Source organism: Grammomys surdaster, unplaced genomic scaffold (genome assembly GCF_004785775.1).
Source record: "Grammomys surdaster isolate TR1022 unplaced genomic scaffold, NIH_TR_1.0 66, whole genome shotgun sequence".
NCBI classification, from domain to species: Eukaryota; Metazoa; Chordata; class Mammalia; order Rodentia; family Muridae; genus Grammomys; species Grammomys surdaster.
Window position 1 is genome coordinate 925,860 of NW_021604568.1, and position 21,356 is coordinate 947,215.

Genomic DNA, 21,356 nt, shown 5'->3' on the forward strand with positions numbered 1-21,356 from the left:
ATCAGCCTGGAGTCCCAAGCTCCAAATGTGTCCTTATATCATTTGTCCCAGAGGCAGTCCTTGGATCTTAGAGCTCTATGACACCCTCAGGCCTGGTCCCACATAAAGGGGACGGTAAGTTGAAGGGCTATCCTCAAGCCCTTCTATCCATCCACATCTGACATTTCCAGAAAGACCACTGAGCAATTGGAAGGGCCAAAGTGGGCACCTGGGTCTGTCTGTGGAGTGAACTACTCTTGGAACTCAGCCTGTGGTTCTTTGCAGGGCCTGTGTCATGTGCACATCCCTGTGGGTGCTGGCTCTCAGAGGAGGGGCTCTCAAGCAGCCCGTGTTGAATCAGAGCCTGTCTTCTGGGAATATGTCACTCGCAGGCCTAAATAAGAGCTTTCATAAGAGCCCCATTGTTGTAAGCTGGCCTCCGCCGAAACTGTGCGCTTCTGACAACATTCACACTAAAAAGAATTAGCAGTGTGTCACCAGGGTGGCAAATGCTGAAACCAACCCCTATTCTCCCCAGCTCCTCTTTTCCATGTGATGTGCCAATTAGTTACATTTCTAAAGGTTAAAAATACAGATTTTTTTATCTGTGTGGAGTGAGATGGGTGGCAGATACCTTATGCATCCTGATTTCCATTCCACCCTTGACAGACAAGATGAGGAAAAAATAAAAGCTAATCACGCATATACACATGCACACGTACACACACCACACACACATCACACACATACACACACAACCAGAGAAGTGGAATCTATCCCAGTGGGCTGATGGGACAAGAACCATGGCATACGCTGTCTCTTTTACCATATGAAGCTCCCTGGGTGGGTGTGCCAGCCATCAGGACAGGATGGAGGCTGAGGCTTACAGTTCAGAGCCAAGAGAAGAGAGAAGAGGTCTTGGTTTTGAAGGGAGAGGCATAAGGTGTGGGGCCAGCACCAGAGTCTGACGATAAGCCACAGTCAGTGGGTTGGCACTGTCGCGATGCCCTGGTTAAGGCGTTGATAGCTGATCCTTACATACATACATACATAGATACATATATACAGACATATATTATTATTATTATTAATAATTGGATGCATTTCTCTCTCATTTCTTCGTCTCCTTCTAGTTTTTGCTCCCCGCACTTATTTCAGTTGGATGTCATCCTCTTGATTGGGATATTGTGATTTTTTTCTTTAAAGTAGAACCTTTAGCCTTCACACATGCTTTGTTTAAAGTGACAGTCCATCACATAGGGATTCTGGTGCTCGGGAGCCATGCCATCTCTGACAACCCTCTCCTGTGCCGCCCTGTGTCCGCCACCAACCCAACAGGACTTGCAGTTATGTAAACATTATTTTAAAAGTATTCCAACATAAATGCTCTTAGAAAGCTAACATACCACAGCTTTTAGCTCATAATGCCCAGAGATGCCTTAATGAAATGCCATTCAAAACTACCTCACTATTTCAATTATACCTTGAGGCATTAAAATTATGTAAACATCACCCTTAACACTTCTCTAGAGCAAGTGCAGGGCATTGAGAATTCCTAGGGCAAGTGGATGGCTGGGTCCCAGTTAACCCCAGCAAAGCTGCCAATGCACTCTAACCTGTCTGGTTACATGTGTGCCACAGACCAACTTATTCCAGAGATGATGGCTCTTACACAACTTGGAATTACTAGTTTTCTCATAGTGAGACCTGAATTGGTCCTGAGATGATGTGGCACGTCTCACAGATGCTGTTTGAAATGGCTGTCCAGGGGATGACGTATGATAGACCAGGTGCCTTCACAGATGGAGATTCCAGGAAGCTGGTGGGGAACCCCAGCACAGGTGACATCTAAGCCACTGAGTGGAGGAATATTGGATGATGCTAGGTGTCTCAGCAACCTGGGAGTGCTCACCGACGAATATTCTGCTAGGAGTGACAGTGAGGTTCCCCTTTCCGAATGGGGACTGACGAAAGGGGCACCCCAGAGAACATAAGGACAAGCAGTGACAGGAAAATGCTCAAGGTCTTCCAACTCCATTACGTGGTTCCCAGGTTGAGCCTCCTCTCTGTGCCCTGGGATGCTGCTTAACTCTTGTGTCCACAGTCTCAGGTTTCTTGATTGGCTTGACTCTGGGAGAGCTACACAAAAGCATTCAGATACACCTGTGAGTAACATCGTAGCCACTGTCAATCTCTAATCCTTGATGCCCAGTACTGTCAGAAGGCAGCCAAGTCACCAGCATGGGCTCATGTCACCTATGGAAGCCAGTCCAGAGCTGAGAAAGAGGCAGCTTTTTTTTCCCAGGCTGGCCTTTTGCCCCAGGCTGGCCTTTTGCCCCATAGGAACAAAGCTTGTAAACAAGTGTGAAGAAGCACATCTTGTTTGACCACTAACTTCAAACTTTGACCTCCTCCAGAAGCTGCAACTGATCACACCACAGACAGAACCAATGGGCCCCTCTTTCTCCTCCTGTTGGCCAAAGGCATGTACTGTCACCCAGATACATAGTTTCAAGAATGTAGTTTGAGTTTTTGTTGTGGAGAAAAACACTGTACACTGGGGGCTGCTCATTCACAAGTGTTTGAAACATCCTTAGTCTCCCTATCTTTCCAGAACCAAGGTGCTACTTCCTCATGTGCAAGGCATCTTGGAACTTGGTGCTGGTATATCGGGCGTGAAAGCCTTTCTTGTTGATGGTGTCATCCGTGTGGAAGCGAATCATCAGTGAGTCTCCTGCAGAGTAGATTTCCTCTAACGGCTGAGGGAAAGAAGAAGGAGAGCTGGATTTTAGGTCAGTTGGCTACTGTTGGGATTCAGAGGAGGGTGTGCAGAGATGGTGCCTGAGGCTGGCCATAGCTGCCATGAGGTCACCAGATGCTCTGACAGACATCCCAACAGGCTCCTTTTCAAAGGAAGACACCCTGGGCTCTGTTTTTAAAAAGCTGAGCCTAGACACACATCTATCATATGTCAGGGCACAGGTGGGCCAGGCACTGTGCTGGCCACATCCAGATCTCATGCGACGCAAACTTCATAGTATCAAGATCACACAGGGTAGCAGGACCCACACTCGGGCCTTTCTGACTGTGAAGTTTGTTCCATGGATCTCCTGCTCTGTAATTTTTAACACTGTGATGTGTCTGCCAGGAAACCTGGAGGAAAACCACTGTTCAGTCTACATTCTGTTGTGGCCAACAAGTGGGTGGAGCTGCTACATTTGTCAGGAGGCTTCTGCCAGGTCGTCTGCAAGGTGGGAGCCAGATGCCATGGCTGCTGCCTGCCAGAACTGGAGGATGCCAAACAGGGCTTTCCACTAATTATGACCCCCAAGGGGCTCCTTAAAAGGGAGATCTTATTTGGTTCTTTCTTTGGGGGAGAACAAAGAAAAACAGAAGGATAACCATTCAAAGACATGATTACTGGGCTGGATGTCTGTTTTACACTAGGAGCAGTGGCAACTCCAGAATGATTTGCATATGCCCAGGCAATGGCAAAAAAGCCTGCGTGATCAGCAAAGACAATGTTTGAAGCCCAGGACAGATGGTGGATAGCATGGTGTGTCTAGAAAGTAGCCAGGACATCGCTCTCACTGGTTCCTATATGCCCACTGAGCACAGACTGTATGTCCACCCTGAGGCAGGTGCTGGGGATACAGTGAGCCCAGGAAGTGGGCAATACAGAGGAAAGTAATGACCTTGACATTATGTTTATACCAAGAATGATTGGTAATCTTCAAAGACACTTGGTATTGCTTAGAATAAGAACTGTGAATAAGCCAGGTGGTGACACATGCCTTTAATCCCAGCACTTGGGTGGGAGAGGCCAGTGGATCTCTGTGAGTGTAAGACCAGCCTGGTTTACAGAGTGAGTTCCAGGACAGCCAGAGCTACACAGAGAAACCCTGTCTTGAAAAACAGGAGCAACAACAAAAAGAATTGTGAATATAGGGAATATATGCAAATATAATGAATTCATAAAGCTCAAATAAAAATTAAGGGGAATACTCTTTTGAAAAACAGGGACAAAGGCAAAAGAATAAAGTCCTCTTCACTGATAATGTCCTTTGTGTGACTAGAAAACACCTGGCTACCTCCTAACCCATCTCTGGGGATTCCCCTTTCCTCTCTGTCCCAGTCAAACAGGCTCCTGGCTGTGGCTCACAGTGGTGGGACTAACTAGGACTCCAGCTCAGGTCTGTTCTTCACGCATCCGGAGGTGGCCTGGACATCCCTCAGACTCACCCCTGAACCACAGAATCTGCCGAGCCTGGGTGCCGAGCTGTCGTACCCATCGTAGGCCTCCATGAAATCATAGCCACAGTCAGCTTCCTCCTCGACTTCAAAGGTCCGGAATACCAGCTCCACGCCATAACCGTCTTCTGCCACTATCACCCAGTCACAGCGGGCCTGGCTCGGGTAGTTGTTGTCCCCAAACTGGGCATGGGAATAGAGCTCTTTGGTCTGTACTTCGGCCTTCAGCCTGCCCCCACACTCTGCAGCAGAGAGAAGACAAAGGCTCATCCTTTCCCCTGGCACCCAGAGTCTGGACATCAGCCCACTGCTTCCCATCACCACCTCCACAGTCTGTTGTGTGCCTTGCAGGAGGAGATAGGCAACCTCACCATCCTACTGTATGAGGAGCAAGCAGAGGCCAGTGCGGCACAGGGCAGGGTTCCATCCAAACTGGCCCCAAGAATGCTGCTGAGAAAGACTAGCTACTCCTTCTCTCCCCACTAATCAAGAAAAGGAGCTGACGAGTGGGTTGCCTGACTGTTTCCAGGGATGTGACCGATCTGACTAGTTTAAGCCTTGGAGGGACTGGAAGCAGAAAGGGCTCACACTAGCGCTGGAGTATACTGTAATTTGTGGCATCTGCCAGCAGAGGGCAATAAAAGCATATCAGAACTGCAACTGAACACGGCAACAGGGAAACCTCCTCTCTACTGAAGGGGACTACACTGTGTATGTGTGTGTGTGGGGGGGTGAGAGTAGGATGAGGTGGGGAAGTGGGGTGGGGTGGGGTGGGATGGGAGGATCCGGGCGGGGAACTCAGTGCTGCTCTTGGTGTGGATTGTGGGCAGTTTTGGTTCTTAACATCCCATCTGGAGTTGGTTACCAGGGTGGGCCTGCCCCCGTCCAACTTGAGTCCTTATTTCTGTCTTTACTTCATGTCTGGCCTGACTTTCAACTCATGAGACATACAATAAGCACAAGAGGGCAAGATGCCTCCTTTCCTACCTGCTGTGCCACCACCAGCACCCCTCCACCCCAGCACCTTTCCACTCCACCATCCCTCTAACCCAGCACCCTAGCACCCCTCCACACCCATCCCTCCACCCCTCCACCTCCCACCCCTCCATCCCTCCACCCCAGCACCCAGTGACCTGCTACTTTGCAACTGGATTCAACCTTTGACAACACGCAGGTCAAAGGGAAGTTAGGCAATTTGCACCCAGTACCCCCCAGACCTTTCTTCCATTTGCCCTCTGAGTTGGGGTGACTATAAAATTGTGGTTCTCAAACTTTGTCCTGTCCCTTGGAGTGTCCCCACATTCTCTAAGCCCTGCTGTAAATAGTCACTTTATTAAATTCTGCAAATATGTCCCAAGTATGACCCAACTCCCCAGAACACCTATGTTTGTCTTACTTTGCTCTGTGTGTGTGCGTTCTCTGTGTGCACGTATGCATGTGTTGTGTGCACGTATGCAGTGTCTGTGGAGACCAGAAGAGGGTATTGGCTCCCCTGAAACTGGAGATCCAGACAATTGTAAGCTGTCCTGTGGGTCTGGGAATCAAGCCCAGGTCCTGTGCAAGAGCAGCCAGTGCTCTTACCACTGAGCCAATTCTCTGATTCAGAGCACCCAGAGCTCCGGCTGAAGGAACAAGAAGGTGAAGTCCCTCCTCAGTGGCCCTAAACTCCTGTGGATGAAGCGTAGATCCTTAAGAGGCTAGAGAGGGTCTTATGAAGTGTGTGGTATGCAGGAAATCTATACTGGTTAGACATAGGGACTGCCATTCTGTAAGCGCTGAGCCCTGTTTTCTGGCTCTGATTTAAGGGGGTGGGATGGGGCTAAGGGAAGGGGGTAATAAAAAGAGTCATGGTGGGAAAGGGGGCAGATAAAAAGAATGGCAATGTCCCACGATCATGATCTCCTGCTCAGCACCACAACGGAAAGCCTTCAGGTTCTTGGTCAGCCTCTGGCTCTGCCACAACTAAATGCCAGGACCAAAGGGCCTACACTCCTCACAGGGCTAAGGCTGAAATGGCAGAGTGGAGTGTTCTTCCCTCTGGGCCTTCTTATACTTAACAGTATAGGCAAGTTAGAAGCACACACATTTTCTTCCAAAGGACCCGGCAGAGCTACTGACTTGGAGTGCGAGGGAAAAAAATGACAAGAAAAAGCAACCTTTTCCAGAAGTGGACCCTCGAGAGTAAAATGGCTGCTCACTTCCATTCAGTTTTCAGACCTTTGCACGTCACAAGCCAGCAAAATGACACCATTGAAAAGGGAGAATCAGAGGAGGGAAAGAGGAAGGTAGGGGGCAGAGGGGGTGATGGCCACACAGCATCAACCAAGCGTAGCCCACATCCAGTTTTGTCAAGTAAGACAGCAAGCACATGAGAGCAGCTGTTTGACCTATGGCAGCTGCCCATGCTTCTTTAACCAGGATGACTGAGCTCGCTACTCCCTCGCTCTCCCTGAGCCTGTGAGGTGCTCAGCCTGAAGCCATCAGCCCCGCACCTGTGCTGTGCACAGCCTGGAAGCCTTTCCTCTGCACTGAGGCATCTGAATAAAACCTGAGGAACAGGCTGCTGCCTGTAGCCACCACGGGATCTGGCTTCCTGCTGCCACAGAAGCGGCCGAGGATGGGGGCCAAGCTGTCCGTCCCGTCGTACAGTTCCAGGTGGTCGTAGGCACATTCCTGATGCTGCTCAATCTCAAATTCACTAAATGTCTGGGGAGGGGAGAGCAGAAAGTGAGGCAAAGATCTGGCATTGAGAAGGGAGGGGAACCCAGGGCCTGGAGGTGTCTGCCTACCTTTTAGGGGCACCTACCATTGCCATGATGATACAACATCCAGTCCCAGAGCCAGCTGCCCAGATTTACTTCTTCCCACCCTTCCTCTAATGCTAGGAACCAGCTAGTACTGAGTGCTCACCCATGCTGGCAGCTGTGTTGCAGGCTTTACAAATGTCCCTTCATCCAGTCCTTGCAACCCTGACTAGTGCACAACTCCTGAAGAAGACATCAGAAGACATGGCCAGCATCCTGACTGGCAGAGAATGTATGTAACCCACGACCTGTGGCTTCAGAGGTGTCGCTGTTAGCCTGTGCCCTCTGCCATACACTTGAAATCACAGTGGCTTTGAGCAAGGCCACGCTGTTCTGCCATCGTCCCTCAAAGTGGTTGACATTTGTTGGGTGTTTTTTCCATTCCAATAAATGATAAAAATTTTCTCACTTAAATTCTAATGAGGTTATGAAGATCTATTATTATCCCAAGTGAGCAGAAGGAGAAACTGAGTCATAAAGACGCCAGTTGGCTTGCTTAAATCTGTTCAGCTGGAGTAAGAATTGAACAGGACCCAGAGCCAACTTTCTGCAGGTCACGCTGTTAACCATAACCAGATTCTGCTGCCTCCTTTCTTCTAGTCTTTCCATTAGAGACTGTCCCCAGTTGTTGGCCTGAGGAACTGAATAGTTTCTGGCCATATACAGCTCGTTGGGTGCTGAGTAGATGCCTGGCTGGCTGAGAGCCTGCCTGTGCTGTCACAGTGAGCAGGGAGTGTTAGGTGAAGGCTTGGGTGGGGATAGAGTGGGAAGGGGGACACTGGTTGCATGCAGCGGTCATTTTATATTAACAAAAGACAGAGTTCTGTCCACATGCTCACCAACCATTTTCAAGGAAGTGGTGGTTTTTTTGTTTTGTTTTTATAAATAATTCTTGTATGCACACACCTCAGATAGAGGCTTCCCACTTTGCAGGTTTGAGTTCCAACCCTGAGAAAATGCTGTTCTTCATGACTGGCAAGAAAGGACATTGTGGAGCAACAGAGCATCTTTCCAGCAGATGGCAGTCTAGGGTAAAGCTGGTCCTTCCAAGGCACTCCTAACTCACCCTCATCCGGAGTCTACACTGTTCTGAGGGACCCAGGGCAGAGGAAGGCAGTTTCTACATAGGCAGCACACGGCATGTACAGGAGGAGCCTAAGGAACATGCCCCATGGTTGGGTCCCTTCTGTACCCATGATGCCTTGGGAGCCTGTTCATTTACCCTTGTACAGCAGGACATTATCATCTATAAATCACCCTTTCTTCTCCTGGTCTCTTCCCTCTTCCCTGGATTTTTCAGTATGTCATTCATAAGGTTCATCTTGCTTATCTCAACAGTCTGAGGTGTGTGTGTGTGTGTTTGTGTGTGTGTGTATTTTTCTATGAGGGTACATGTGCATCTGTGTGTGTCTGTGTGTCTGCAACTGTTCCTGTGTATGTGAGTGTGCATGTTTGTCTCTGTGTGTGAGAGTGTTCCTGTGTATGTTTGTGTGTATATGTCTGTGAGTGTGCTCCTGTGTGTGTGTCTGTGTGTTTGTGTGTGTGTGAGATTGTTCCTGTGTATGTTTGTATGTATATGTTTCTGTGAGTATACATGTGCATCTGTGTGTATCTGTGTGCCTGTGAGTATTCCTGTGTGAGTGTGCTCCTGCATGTGCTGTGTGTGTGTGTGTGTGTGTGTATGAGAGAGAGAGAGAGGCGTTTTGTTGTTTTTTTTTGTAAATAATGACATGCACTGTGTGAGACCACACATCAGACATGTAGGTGAGACTTTACACGATTTGCAAGGCAATTGTATTTTAACTGAAGGATGAGTTAATGCGCTGATCCCATTGTTAATTGACAAAGATATAGATTTCAAAGAAGTATAAACAATTGTACTTATTCTATGTGAGTGATTTGAGTAAGAAAAAAAAAGATACATGTTTTCACTTATGTGGGAAACTTCTGAGGAGATTCACAAATTCCTAGAGTGGAAATGGGGACCTGTGGACTTATGGCCTTCCCTCTCAGCATTCTGTGTAGATTAAGTCTTTTGTGGAAATGGGGACCTGTGGACTTATGGCCTTCCCTCTCAGCATTCTGTGTAGATTAAGTCTTTTGTTTTTGTTTTCTTCTTCAAGAGTAAGATATTCTATTAGAGATCAACTCTGGACACAACTGAATCACACACAGCACTGCAGGCCTGCGTGGTGGCCGCCACCTCACACAGTGCTGCTGTGAGCAGTGCTGTGATAGAGCTCTGAGCATGCTCCTTTCATCTCCTCAGAGCACCCGCTGCAAGATTCACAGCATCTCCCCATTTCCCAACAGGAAAACTGAGACCTGGACATGCTCCATGCTGATCGTGGAGCAGGGACTTGAACCCATGTCTGCCTAATGCCAAAGTTTGTGCTCTTAACAAACTAATGAGGCGACTCACAATTTTCACCCTGTGGCCCGCGGTTGATGAAATGTTCCAGGTACACTCCTTCCGGCTGGGATATTTGTCAGGCCAGTTGGGGCTCCTCAGGGTCCCCTCTGCATTGCTGATCCTGTATGCACAGCCAGCTGGAGGTCACAAGGGGACACACAGAGGGGTCATTCAGCTGGAGGCAGCATCACAGGGGAGTCTCAAGTTCAAGAGCCAATGTAGCCAGCCTGCATCTGGTGTGACCTGGCATTGACTTGGCTTGAACTGGCACAGGAGGAGAAACATTTCAATGACTATGACTGTCTACATGGCGGTTGGCACTGGGGATGTGGCCGACTTAGTGTCCTGGGGTCGGGTGGAGTGCAGTGAGAGTACTGGATCTACAACATATGGCATCAAGACCTCTCATGTCCTCACGTGTAAAAAGGGTTCCAGGCTCACACACGGGTTAGCATCCCATGTAAATGGCCTAGAGAGTACCGTCCACAGTGAATTTCAACAGAGATCTCCATGCGGTCTCTATGCGTTCCCCGATGAGTCCCATCCAAGTCACCCATTATTATCCGGGAGTGGTACATGGCCTGCTTGGTGACAGTATTTTGACTTTGTCTTCCTCTGTGGTAAGTGGTTTGCATGCACCTGTTCACTTAATTTCCCAGTCTTCAAATGAGGAAACGGAAGGAGACATGAGGCCTTCGCATCTTCCCCATCCTCCCTCTCCCCTACCCAGGGAAGGCCAAGGCCTGAAGCTATGCTTATCACAGATGCACAAACTCCCCTCACTGGGCAAGGGAAAAGCTAAGGCCAAGTTTCCTTCACAATGGCGTCATATGCAAAGTCATCTGACTCTGGAAGACCCTCAGCAGACACTAAAGAAGGAAACAGGCAAAATTCCTCCTACTTCACACTCAGTCCTACATGTGGCGCTGTTATGACAAAGACATGGGCCTGATATTTATTGAATGACAGTATACAGTATGGACCATCCTGTTTCAGACACTTCCTAGGCAGGCTTTAACCCTTATAGAACCCTTAGGAAAGAGGCAAGTTTACCTTGCTTGTCACAGAAGAGGAAACTAAAGCTCAGAGTATTTAAGTAACTAACTGAATGTTGCACAGCGAGGGAATAGCAGAGCCATGATTTGGATCGATGTGTGCTAGTTCTGAAGCCTACTGGATTAACTAGTCACTCATGGTGGCCTCCTGAAGAGAACAGCTGTCCCTCAGGAGGGCCACCAGAGTGGTATCCTGCTGGAGGGCCCCTAGACTGAAGATTCAGACAGAGATCTCATGACGTTCTGCAGATGGTAGCTCCCCAGGCTAACTCCCACCCAAGCCTCCATTACCCACTTACACACCTGGGGAAGCGGATGCAGCCGCAGACAGTCCCCACCCCACAACTCCTGCTCACCCTCTTTACAGTCGTGTCCGTTCTCGTGCAGCCGGTACCCGTTCCTGCATCTGCACAGGTAGCTCCCAAACGTGTTGATACACTCCTGCTGGCAGCCGCCATTGTCTTTGGCACACTCGTCTTTGTCTGCTGGGATCAATGGACTCTCCTGAGAAGAGCTGCCAACCTGCCGCTGTCCCTCGAGGCTCAGAACCTGCTCAAAAGTGGCTTCCTCCAGGGAGCCTCCCAGATCACAGTCCCTTAAAGGGGTGTTGGCCACAGAAGGAGCATCTTTGGAATGTTTGGGGCATCCATTGGTCTCTTGGGGGGTTCTCTGTGCTGCTAAATCACTTTCGTGTATGGAACATATGTTCTTGTCTTGCTTCCCACCCAAACCAAGGAGCTCCCTGGAGGACAGGCTCACATGAACAGCAACAGCAGCAATAATGAAAATGCCCAGCATATACTGAATGGTAACCACAGGATGGGCCCCTGACACTTCTTTATCTAAGTTACTGTCATCTAAGTTAATTACCACTCGAGCTTAGACAAGCATAGCCGCACCCCAGCTTACACGCAAAGAAACAGGCCGAGGCCGCTCGTATGCCTAGTCGTTCAGCAAGAAGCAGATTATGAGCCAAAGGTCTGGACACACACTGTCCCATGTGTGGAGAGGGAAGGGCAGGGCAGTGATTGAAGTTGTGCCTCCCTAGGGTGCTGCAGGGGGAAATGAATGGGAATGGGGAAAGCCCTCGGGAGAGTGTCTAGCCCCCAGGAAGTATCATTTGCTATCATTACAGTCACATGTGACCTCCAGTGTTGGCTCTTATCCTGTGATTCCTGAGGCTCTGACTGTGTGGACTTTTCCATGGCCACCTGCCTTCTGCAGTAAATGAGGTTCCGTCTCCACTCCATCCTCCCCTGGCTTTTATCCTACTCTGTGTGTGCCTCGGGGGCTATTGGGTCACTTTTCCCTCACTACTCTCTTGCCACTCTAGATGTGGTGTCCTAGTTGTTCATACTGGAGCTTCATCCTTGCATTTCATGGGAACAACCACTACCCCATCCAGAGCCCTTAGATGCAAATTGAATGCCACAGCCCAGTACAGGCCTCTCCCCTCCCTTCTCCTCCTCCTCTTCCTTGTCCTCTTTCTCCTCCTCCTCTTTTTCCTCTTCTTCCTCCTCCTTCTCTTCCTCCTCCTCCTCTTCCTCTTCTTCCTCTTCCTCTTCCTCTTCTTCCTCCTTCTCCTCCTCTTCCTCCACCTCTTTCTCCTCCTTTTCCTTCTCTTCATCTTCCTATTCCTCTTCCCTTTTCTCCTCTTCTTCCTCCTCTTTCTTCTCCTCCTCATTTTCTTTTCCTCCTCCTTTTCTTCTCCTCCTCCTTTTCTCCTCCTCCTCCTCCTCCTCTTCCTCCTCCTCCTCTTCTTCCTCCTCCTCCTCTTCCTTTCCTAGGTCCTCTTGCTGACATTCATGGATTACTACCCTCACATACAGCTTCTCTGCCCCTGTGTGCGAGCATGGAACTGTACCACTCATCAGGGCCTTGCATCTTCTCCTTTGAGGAGATTCCCAACACTCTCAGCTTCATCCTGCCTGGCCTGGTTTGACCACATGGTATTCCTAGGCCTCCTTGCTCGGAACCTACATAGAGCTTTCCATCCTGGTTCAATGGATCTCAAGCTTCAGCCACTCTTCACGGTCCATTACGACCAAGCCTGCCTGCCCTGGCCCACCTGTGGCCTCCCCAGACAGGCGTGGTCCCTGCCAGTCTGCTCTTATCTCAGTCCTTGAGAACACTGAGACCTCCTAAATCCAAGTTTATGACGTCCCCTCTTCTCCAGACTTTGGTCACTTTCTTTCTAGTCATACTAGCTGTACCTCAGCCCTTCAGATCTGGCCCAGATCACATGCATCGGGCAAAGAGCCTTTCCCCATTGCCTCAGGCCCCCTCTCCTCCAAATACTAGCCCTTGTCAAGCCTGACCTAAGCTGGGTCTTAGTAGGATGTTGTCTTTCTGGCCTTCCCAACCAGGAAGAAGCTTATGCAATGCTGGGCGCCATCCAGGCATCCTCTGAACTCAGGTCTGTGTTGTGCCCATAACACAAAACAGAGCTTGCTCGGCGAGAGACTGCCTGGTTCAAAAGTCAGAGACAGAACACCGAGTGCCTGTAAAACCAACAAATAATAGACCTGCCTCAATGCTGAGCACTAAGACAGAGATCCAAAAACCCCCACTGAACAGCTCATACACCAGTGGGATGTGACCAACAGGGCCTACTACGTACTTTGTAGTGCCCTTAAATTCTGATTTCTGGCTCATAGAACCTAGAGTCAAAGTTCTTTGTTTTAAGCTGCCCTTGATATATGATAACTTGTTGGGGTATCCCTAGAAGATGAACTGGGCCACAGCATAGAGGCTGCTATCAGGGTAGAAGTTGGAGAGGAAGCTGGAGATGGCGGGGAGGAGGCTGCAGGAACCCAGAGTCCAGGAGCTTACGGGCCTCTGCAGGCCCGCCCCACCTGCCTGAGAAGAAGTGAGCTCTGAAGCCTCGCTTCGAGACGGTGTTGTCAGACTTGAACTCCACGCGCATGTTGTTGCTCTGTGATGTGATGACCTCCGGGGTCTCAGAGCCACAGAACTTGCCATGAAGCTTGGCATCTGGGGACAGGCCGCTGCGCACCTCTACGAAGTCATACTTACAGACCTGTGAAGGAACAGGGACCAGGGCAGTATGCTGCCCCTCAGCTACTCCATCTATGTATCTCAGGAGCACCGAGGTGACCACACCCCGTGCCCTCTTGACACCATAGTTGTGGTGTCCTCGGACTCTTGGATTGTAGCTTCACCCTTGTATTCCATGGCTAAGATGCCATCCAGAGTACAGACCAGCTGCCACAGCTCAAAACAGCCCTCTCCTCTCCCTCCTCCCTCCGGAAGTCCTCCTGCTGATATTAATAGGTCTTCATCAGAGGGAGGACCCATTGTATTTTATAATTGTGTGAAATATGCCTCCTTACCCCCAAACTACACCCTTCCCTGTGGGCAAATGGGCCCAGTCAGTCTTAAAGCTTGAGTCCTCTGGATTGTCACCGTGTCGGTGAGCACCAGAGGGTGACAGGGACGTTGGCCTTCAGCTGAGGCTCTGTGAGGTCCCACTGCCTGGCAGCATAAGGCAGGATCCCCACCTGCTTCTCTACTCACTTATCTCTTGGGCAACCACAAGGCTTGGCTTCAGCAATGGGCCCCTGCTGTTAGAAGGTGGCAAAAGAGGGACAGCATGGGAGAAAATGTCTGCACACTACGGCCACCATCCAAGTCTGTCATAGCCTCCTGCAGCCAAACTAGTGGTCGGAAAGTAAAAGACTTTTGTCTGAAGTCACTTGGCTCAGCAGTAGCAGAGCTTGAACTAGAGTCCACATTGCTTCTGTGCCTACTTTGAAAGAATTTACTTTGAAATTTACTTTTTAATTTGAAATTTGAATTTGTTTTTCTGAAGTACTCACTTTGAGGTTAACCTTGATGAGCTCCAGAGCCTTCCATCCACTGTTTTTCCCTCCCTTTGTTTGTTTTACATTTAAACATGTGTTTTCTTTTTAGTTCTATGTATGTGTGTGGATTTGCACACGTGAGTGCAGGTGGCCACGGAGGTCAGAAGAGTTATGTGCAGGTGTGAGCCACCCAGTGAAGGTGCGTGGAATTGAGCTTGGGTCCTCTGTAAGAGCAGTACTTCCTCTTAGCTGTCCAGCCATCTCTTGAGCCTCCTGTCTCTGGATGTTGGTGTGAACGTCTCTCTGGGTAACCTAAAGGACTATAGAGTGGGTAAGGGCTGGGCTGCTGCTGATGTTAAAGTGGCAGTCCCAGCTGGGGTGTGGCAGGGGTACATGGAGAAATACATGTAGTCCCAGGGACTCATACTATCCCTAGGTGCAGACGTGGGATGTTCCTGTCACCACTCTGGCTGTGGGCTACTATGTAGCCCTCCTCTAACTTGGTTATCCATAGCCACTTCCAAGAGGAAGGAACAGGATGTTTTTTGTATTCTTGTCTGCTGCTGGTCCTTAGGGCCTCAGCTGGACACTAGCCAGCTCCCAGCTCCTCCCATTGGAGTTTAGATCTGTCCTGACTGCTCTAACCCCAGCTCCTGCTCCTTTACTCTTCCTTGGACTCAGTAAAAAGGGCACACACAGAAACTGATGTGAAACACGTCCCCTTCTCCACAACCCCCAGTTCTGCCTAGTCTGCACCCCAGGTCTCCACCAGAGGTAGCAACTTCACCCAGGCCATCCTGATGCCTGGAGAGTCTGTTCTAGTTCTGAGTCATTTCTCAACAGAGCCACAATCCAGTCACAAAAGCAGACACATCAGTCACGGGGCTGAGACGTACGTCATTGCCTTCCAGCTCAAAGGCTTCGAACTGCAGGGAGATGCGGTACTGCATGGGGGCCACCACCTGCCAGACACAGTTCTTGTTTGTGGGGTACTCCTTCGGCCATCCAGGGCTGGTGATGGTGCCATTCAGCTTGGTAATGAATCCACCACAGGCCACTGTGTGGAGGGAAACATTTTAGATTCATTTGTTTTTGGTTCCAGGTGACTGCAATTTCCCCCAGGCATCAGGAAGACCTGCTGTCCTTTAGTAACCAGGAAGAAGGTAGACAGTCTGAACTGACTCAGATTCTTTTTTTCTAGTTGAACAGTTTCCACTGAGGCTTTGGAGGAATGAGTTGGGGACATGTCTACAGCTTTTTAAACAATGGCGGCACATTTGACCTGTCACACAGTGGCACAGTCGGGGTCTCCACAGGTCTTGGACCAAAGGAGAGTTAGAGATGTCTGTGTCAAGCTCCTCACTGTGCCTGGCTTGTATGAGTATTCATGTAGGTGGGTAGGTGGGCTGAACCCAGGCTATGTGGGAAAGGCTATCATCTGAGTCACGCCACAGTGATCATAGTTCCTTGGGGTCTTGCCATGACAACCACATGAATGTTACATACTCACAGCAGGCGACAAGCTGCAGCCTCTGTCTCACAGTTTCAAGGGTGGATGGAATCTGTTATGTTTGTGATTGTCCCCCCTTGTTTCTGCCTCAGAAAAGTAGGCAATTCTTCTGCATATTGTTATTTCATAGCCAACCACCTGCCCATCTCTGTCCCCACTTCTTAAACTTGTCTCTCATTCCCTGTCACTTCAACTTGACAGATCCAACACCAACCTTCACATGTCTTCTTGTCGGCAGCCAGCTCGTAGCCAGGGTCACAGGCACACGTGTAGCTGCCGAGTGTGTTTACACAGCGCTGCTCACACCCACCATGGTCTGGCCAGGAGCACTCATCCACCTCTGTGGGGAGAGAAGATGACAGAGCTAAATTGTCACCAAGATGTACAGTCCACTTCCTCCCTTCTATATCCTAGGACTCTCCGTACATTCCTCTATGACAGGAGCTACTTCTAGTAGTCACCTTCTAAAAACTCCTTTGTCTACACTCAGCAGTCAAAGGTGAGATCCTGATCACATAAGCAGGGGCGTCTAGTTATCCAGAATGGAAAGGACCAGGCCTGGAGAATAGATTTAAGCAAGGTATCCATCCAGAATACATGACTGGTTTTATAAATCTCACCAGGTTCCACACCAAGGGCTTTATCATTTTAGTGCCACAGAACTTCTTAGAGGCACCCAGTAATGGATGGTAATACAGGGATGCATTTCTAGATGAAGATGTACTAGTATCCTTGACAGAACAGCATTTTTTAAGTAGAAATTCTTAAGATGTTATAGAAAACACTGAGTTCTCAGGTTAACTACTGTACTTGGGAGAAATTGTTGGGTAGGGCAGAGTGGAGGCTTGGGGATGGGTAGCCTGAGACATTCAGCACAAGCAGGTGTCCAGTAGTGTGCTCAGGGCATGAAACAACAGTGTGTCAGATACTATGAGCTCTGACCATGGACAGAACACAGGAGTCACTGGAGAATCCCTCAGGAGATGTTAGCTAACAAGCCACTGAAGTAAGGAAAATCCTTAGCACTGCCCATCTCTAAGACAAGTATTAGAGATAACAGGAAAATCATGGTATGGCGGTCCATGGTAGATAGCACATAGGGTATGCTCTGCCTTATCCAGAAGAGTCTATTGAAGAGACAACTCAACATCATTAAAAATGAAAAGTGGGCGGGGCAGGAAGGGGAGTGCCGATCCGTGGCACCCGGGGAACATAGAGGCAGAGGAAGTATGAAGCTGTTGGCAAATCTTGAAAGAACAGGTTACACAAGGAAACGAAAGAAATCAGAACAGCCAAGGGTTGAGAACAGCCTGAAAAGATAGATAGCCAACCACACCACCATGGGCAGGACCTCTTTAAACATATCCTTTAAAAATACCCTTGCCGACTGTTTATCAGAGGTTTCCTTGGGTTGTCTGGTTACTCAAACTCTCAGCTCATTGATCCTCCACAAACGCAACACCCTCTCTATTTTTCCATCTCTGCTTCCCTCTTCCGACCCAAATGAACCTAAGTTCTGCCTTCTTCCTTGTCTGTTCTGCACACATTCCTTATCAATTTGATCGCCCTTCTCCGGGGAGAAGGTAGCTTGTCAATACCCCAGTGTTTCGCTCAGTGGAGAGCACACAGAGTAACTCTGAGTGCCAGGTGTTCTTGGGCTCAACAATGACTGAAATGAGTTGGTCACTGGGTGCCAAAAGATGCTGTAGGCAGGGAGGTGAAGTTGTCTGTGGCCATTAATAAATGTAGCAGGAAGCATTGTTCAAGCAACTATTCACTCACTGTGCTGAAATATGCAAAGCACTTTCTTAGGCATCTAAAATATTTTTCAGACGTTTTGGAATAAGAGAAATATATAGGAAAATATGGAGCAATAGAAATAGTCCCGGCTTCCAGGTGAGCTGGGTCAGGTTGGACCAACCAATATCCAATCAGATGGACTTGGATGCCAGTTGTTAAGATTCTCTGCATCTTCCTCTACTTTTAAAACGACAAGAGCAGCCCTGGCTTTTGTGGTGATTGAAAATTATACCCATGAAGGACTGGTATATTGTCTGTGCAGAGTGCTCACTTCAGACAACTCTGGTGTGGTTTCTTCACCTCCAAGAGTCAGAAAGATGATGATGGGAAGGCTAGATGGAGAAACAGCCTGGACTAAAGGACAGTGAGCAGAAGGTGAGGAGGGGGGCAAGAGCTTGTGAAGAGAGGGGCTGCAGTATGGGTCAGTGAAGAAGGAACAGGCATACAGGAGGGACCCAGCAGGTCCAAGAAATGGACCAGAGAGCAGAGGAAACAGAAAGGATTCCATGAGAAAGGACAAAGATAAATAAAGACCCAAGGGGAAGGAAGCAGAGGCCCTGATGCCTGGAGCTATGGTGATTGTGGGCAGGGCACAGAGGCAAGAAAGAGAGGATCACCATTTCTTAGCCTAGTTATTGCCAGATAAAGGGAGAGAAGCTAGTGGAATGGACTTAAAGCAAAGAAAACTCCATTCCTGCAGAGACAAAAGGACACGTTAGCCAGAGAGTTGGAGAAAAGCTTCAGGGCAGTGGGCTGTGTTGCTGTCCACAGCACCGCGCCATCATCAGTAACTGGCAGACAAGCAGGCACCATTCTTGCCAGGGTCTGGCTGGCTACATTGTCTCCACAGTGTCACTGGCCCACTGGCTCATGCTCATTCTAAACAGGGCACACCTTCTAAGGAGATCTGGGATCATGAAAGTAGAATGGGCTGGAACCAGAGCTTAGCTGGGTCTAGCCACATCTCTGGCTTCTTTCCACTTTCTAGGCACACAGAAAGAAGGGGCCATTCTGTGGCTCAGTAATGAGATCCAGAAAAGACCTTAAAAGAACTTCAGAGAGAATTAAGGGACATTAGAGCACGCCCCAGGGCTTTGAAGAAATACCTAGAAGAAAGCCTCCCCCACCCTGCATCCTCTATGGTCCCTCTGCACTGGAATGATAGTGTGTAGGGATTCAAGATGGTTGTCACACCCCTTGAACCAGCCAAGCCTCGAATGCCACCATCCTCTCTTGAAACAAGCAGAAGTGTAAAGCTCTGCCTGCTGCCTATCCAATTGGCTCTAAGAAGGGCTGCCATCTGGCACTAGGAGATCAGTGTTGAGGCCAGCTGGCACCCCGGCCAGTGTTATGGGCCAGCTGGGCCCCAGGCAAAGGCTGTTGCCAACTGGCATCAAGGCACAAGGTTCTCTGGCTCATGCCGGCTCTGCCACAGGCTTTGTGGTTATGCTTCCAGTTCCCTCCTTCTGGCAAAGACACATGAGCCAGATAGTGCACTCTGGGGCATGCTACTGTGGCCTCGATGGTCAGAGGAAACTGGGCGTTAAGATTTTCACTCTTCCCTGCAAGCCACAAAAGGGAAGAACAGTAATCTCACATGGAACCCAACAGCTTACAAAGCGTCTCCAAGCCATTGTCTCATAGGAGCTTCACAACTCAACACATTTTCTTCCTTCTGTTCTACAAGGGGAAACTGAGGCTTCAGTAAGGAAATGAGGCTGCTTAGCAGGGTGGTTTTTCTGGATGTCAGTTCTCCTGATGTCAACCCTTCAAGGAGAGCCTAGGAAAAGTACCTAAGAAGAGGTAGGGCCAGGCACAGTGGCTCACATCTGTAATCTGAGCATTCAGAAGCTGAGGCATGAGAATGCCTGAGAGTCCCAGTGGGTCAGAGGCTAGTCTGGATTACAGTGTGATATCTTCTCTCAAAAGCTAAAATAATAGAATAAAAAGGAGGCACAAAGAAGATGAGGAGGATTGGGATTTTTGTCTCTCACAGCCAGGAGACATGGGAGAGGAGGGAAGGAAGAAACAGTCTCCCTGACGTGGGTATGGGTGACTTGGACATCAAGTGGTATCTCATAAGAAGAAACTACGAAGAAGGAGCTGCAGGGACCCCCTATCTCTACTAAGGACTGGTGCCATACTCCTGGGGACCCAGCCACAGTGTACCAGGCCTGGGGATGTTCCCATGTCCTTCTTAGGGGTGCTATGCATCCTTTGGGGTCCTGAATGCTCTTTCAGAGGAAACATGGAAGCCCCTCCTTATACTGTATGGCCTATGTGATCTGGGTCTGGTTCCATCAGGGGATATTTGTTCCCTTACTGTCCTCATGCCTCATTCTCCTGGGCACCAGCAGGAGGGATGGGAGACAATGCCTTCAGAGTGGAAGATCTGGGGTACTTCTCAGGCTCATACCTAGGAGTGTCAGGCAAGATTGTCGAGGGCCTGGGGTCTGGAGTCAGACAGGGTTTAGACCCTTAATCTGTCATTCATGTCCAAAAGCAACCCTGAGCAACCTTCCTCAGTTCTGGTCAATATAATCCAAACCTAACTGAAAGGGTCATCACGGGAACAAAATGATATCAGGTAAAGCAAGTGTCTTACACAGGCCCTGGGACGCAGTGAACTCTCAGTTAATGAAACTGCCAGGCATGTGTTGTTATTAAATCAGGGTTTCACTGCATATAGTTTGACCTGGTAAAAATCACTAGGCCTTGAAGGCTGGCTTCAGTAGGTAAAGTGCTTGCCGTGTAAGTGTGAGGACCTGAGTTCAAATGCCCAGCACCCACATAAACACCAGGTGTGCATGTATGCATGGCAGCCTGCTTGTAATCCCAACATCAGAAGGCAGAAGGATCCTTGGAGCAAGCTGACTAGCTAGGTGAGCTAAAATGAGAGACCCTGTGTCAATAGAAAAGGTAGAGAGTTTGAGAGAGACTCCTAAGGTCACCCTCGGGCCTGTACATGCACATGCACACATACACTAGCACATGTGCAGACACACCCGTCAAAAAAAAAATCATGAACTCTCATTTCCCCAAATAGAATAATTTCCTTGCAGAAGCCAGCTAGAGCCTGTTCCCCACAGGTGTAAACCCCACAGAGAGGGCCCTATCAGCGTTCACAGTGAGCAGCCCCTGCCCTGTAGGAGCTTTGCTTGCTGCTAAGGTCTCATATAGACTTTAGAATTCTTTAACTGGAGAAAGCAACATTTCTTCCCATGAATGAACACAGGAACAGACTGCTAAGCCATACCCTTGAAGAAATTGGCTGCAAAGCCAGCTTTATTGATGGAGCCATCGGACACAAACTTCACCCACAGTCGGTTGGCACTGGATTTCACGGCCTCTGGCTTCTCATAGCCACAGAAGTGGCCAATCAGGGTGCTCTCCTCTGTGGGACCATCTCGGATTTCCAAATAGTCATATGCACAACTGTCATGCCTTTCGATCTAAAGAGAAAGACAGAGGCCATGTGGGTGCTCCTGGCTGGTTTGGCTTCAAAGTTTTTAAACTCAGAATCAAAACCTAACCATCAGTCTCAAATCTAACCTGACTGAGTTCATACTCAACTTGTCCAATCTGTCTCTGATGCAAAAGTCAAGGTGAATCAGGCTGAGGAGGCTCTAAGAGAAACAAGGAAGATGGGCTTGAAGTGGACTTTTAGCTCCCTGTTCTTAACCAAAAGTGGAAAGTCGTCCTCTCTCTCTCTCTCTCTCT

At 49.1% G+C, this 21,356-nt stretch overlaps 1 protein-coding gene across 1 annotated transcript in view; it reads right to left on the bottom strand.

Annotated features, from left to right (window-relative positions):
* Positions 1-2,471: 2,471 nt before the first annotated feature.
* The window catches only part of Tll2 (tolloid like 2), a 114,296-nt gene continuing 95,411 nt past the window's right edge, over positions 2,472-21,356 (bottom strand). The window contains exons 13-21 of the mRNA XM_028775450.1: positions 20,893-21,088; positions 16,051-16,176; positions 15,223-15,383; positions 13,362-13,542; positions 10,859-10,984; positions 9,457-9,584; positions 6,723-6,936; positions 4,222-4,472; positions 2,472-2,738 (exon numbers count right to left, since the gene is read on the bottom strand). Coding sequence (XP_028631283.1) covers positions 2,604-2,738; positions 4,222-4,472; positions 6,723-6,936; positions 9,457-9,584; positions 10,859-10,984; positions 13,362-13,542; positions 15,223-15,383; positions 16,051-16,176; positions 20,893-21,088 — 1,518 coding nt within the window. The 3' untranslated portion in view covers positions 2,472-2,603. The remainder of the gene's footprint in view (positions 2,739-4,221; positions 4,473-6,722; positions 6,937-9,456; positions 9,585-10,858; positions 10,985-13,361; positions 13,543-15,222; positions 15,384-16,050; positions 16,177-20,892; positions 21,089-21,356) is intronic.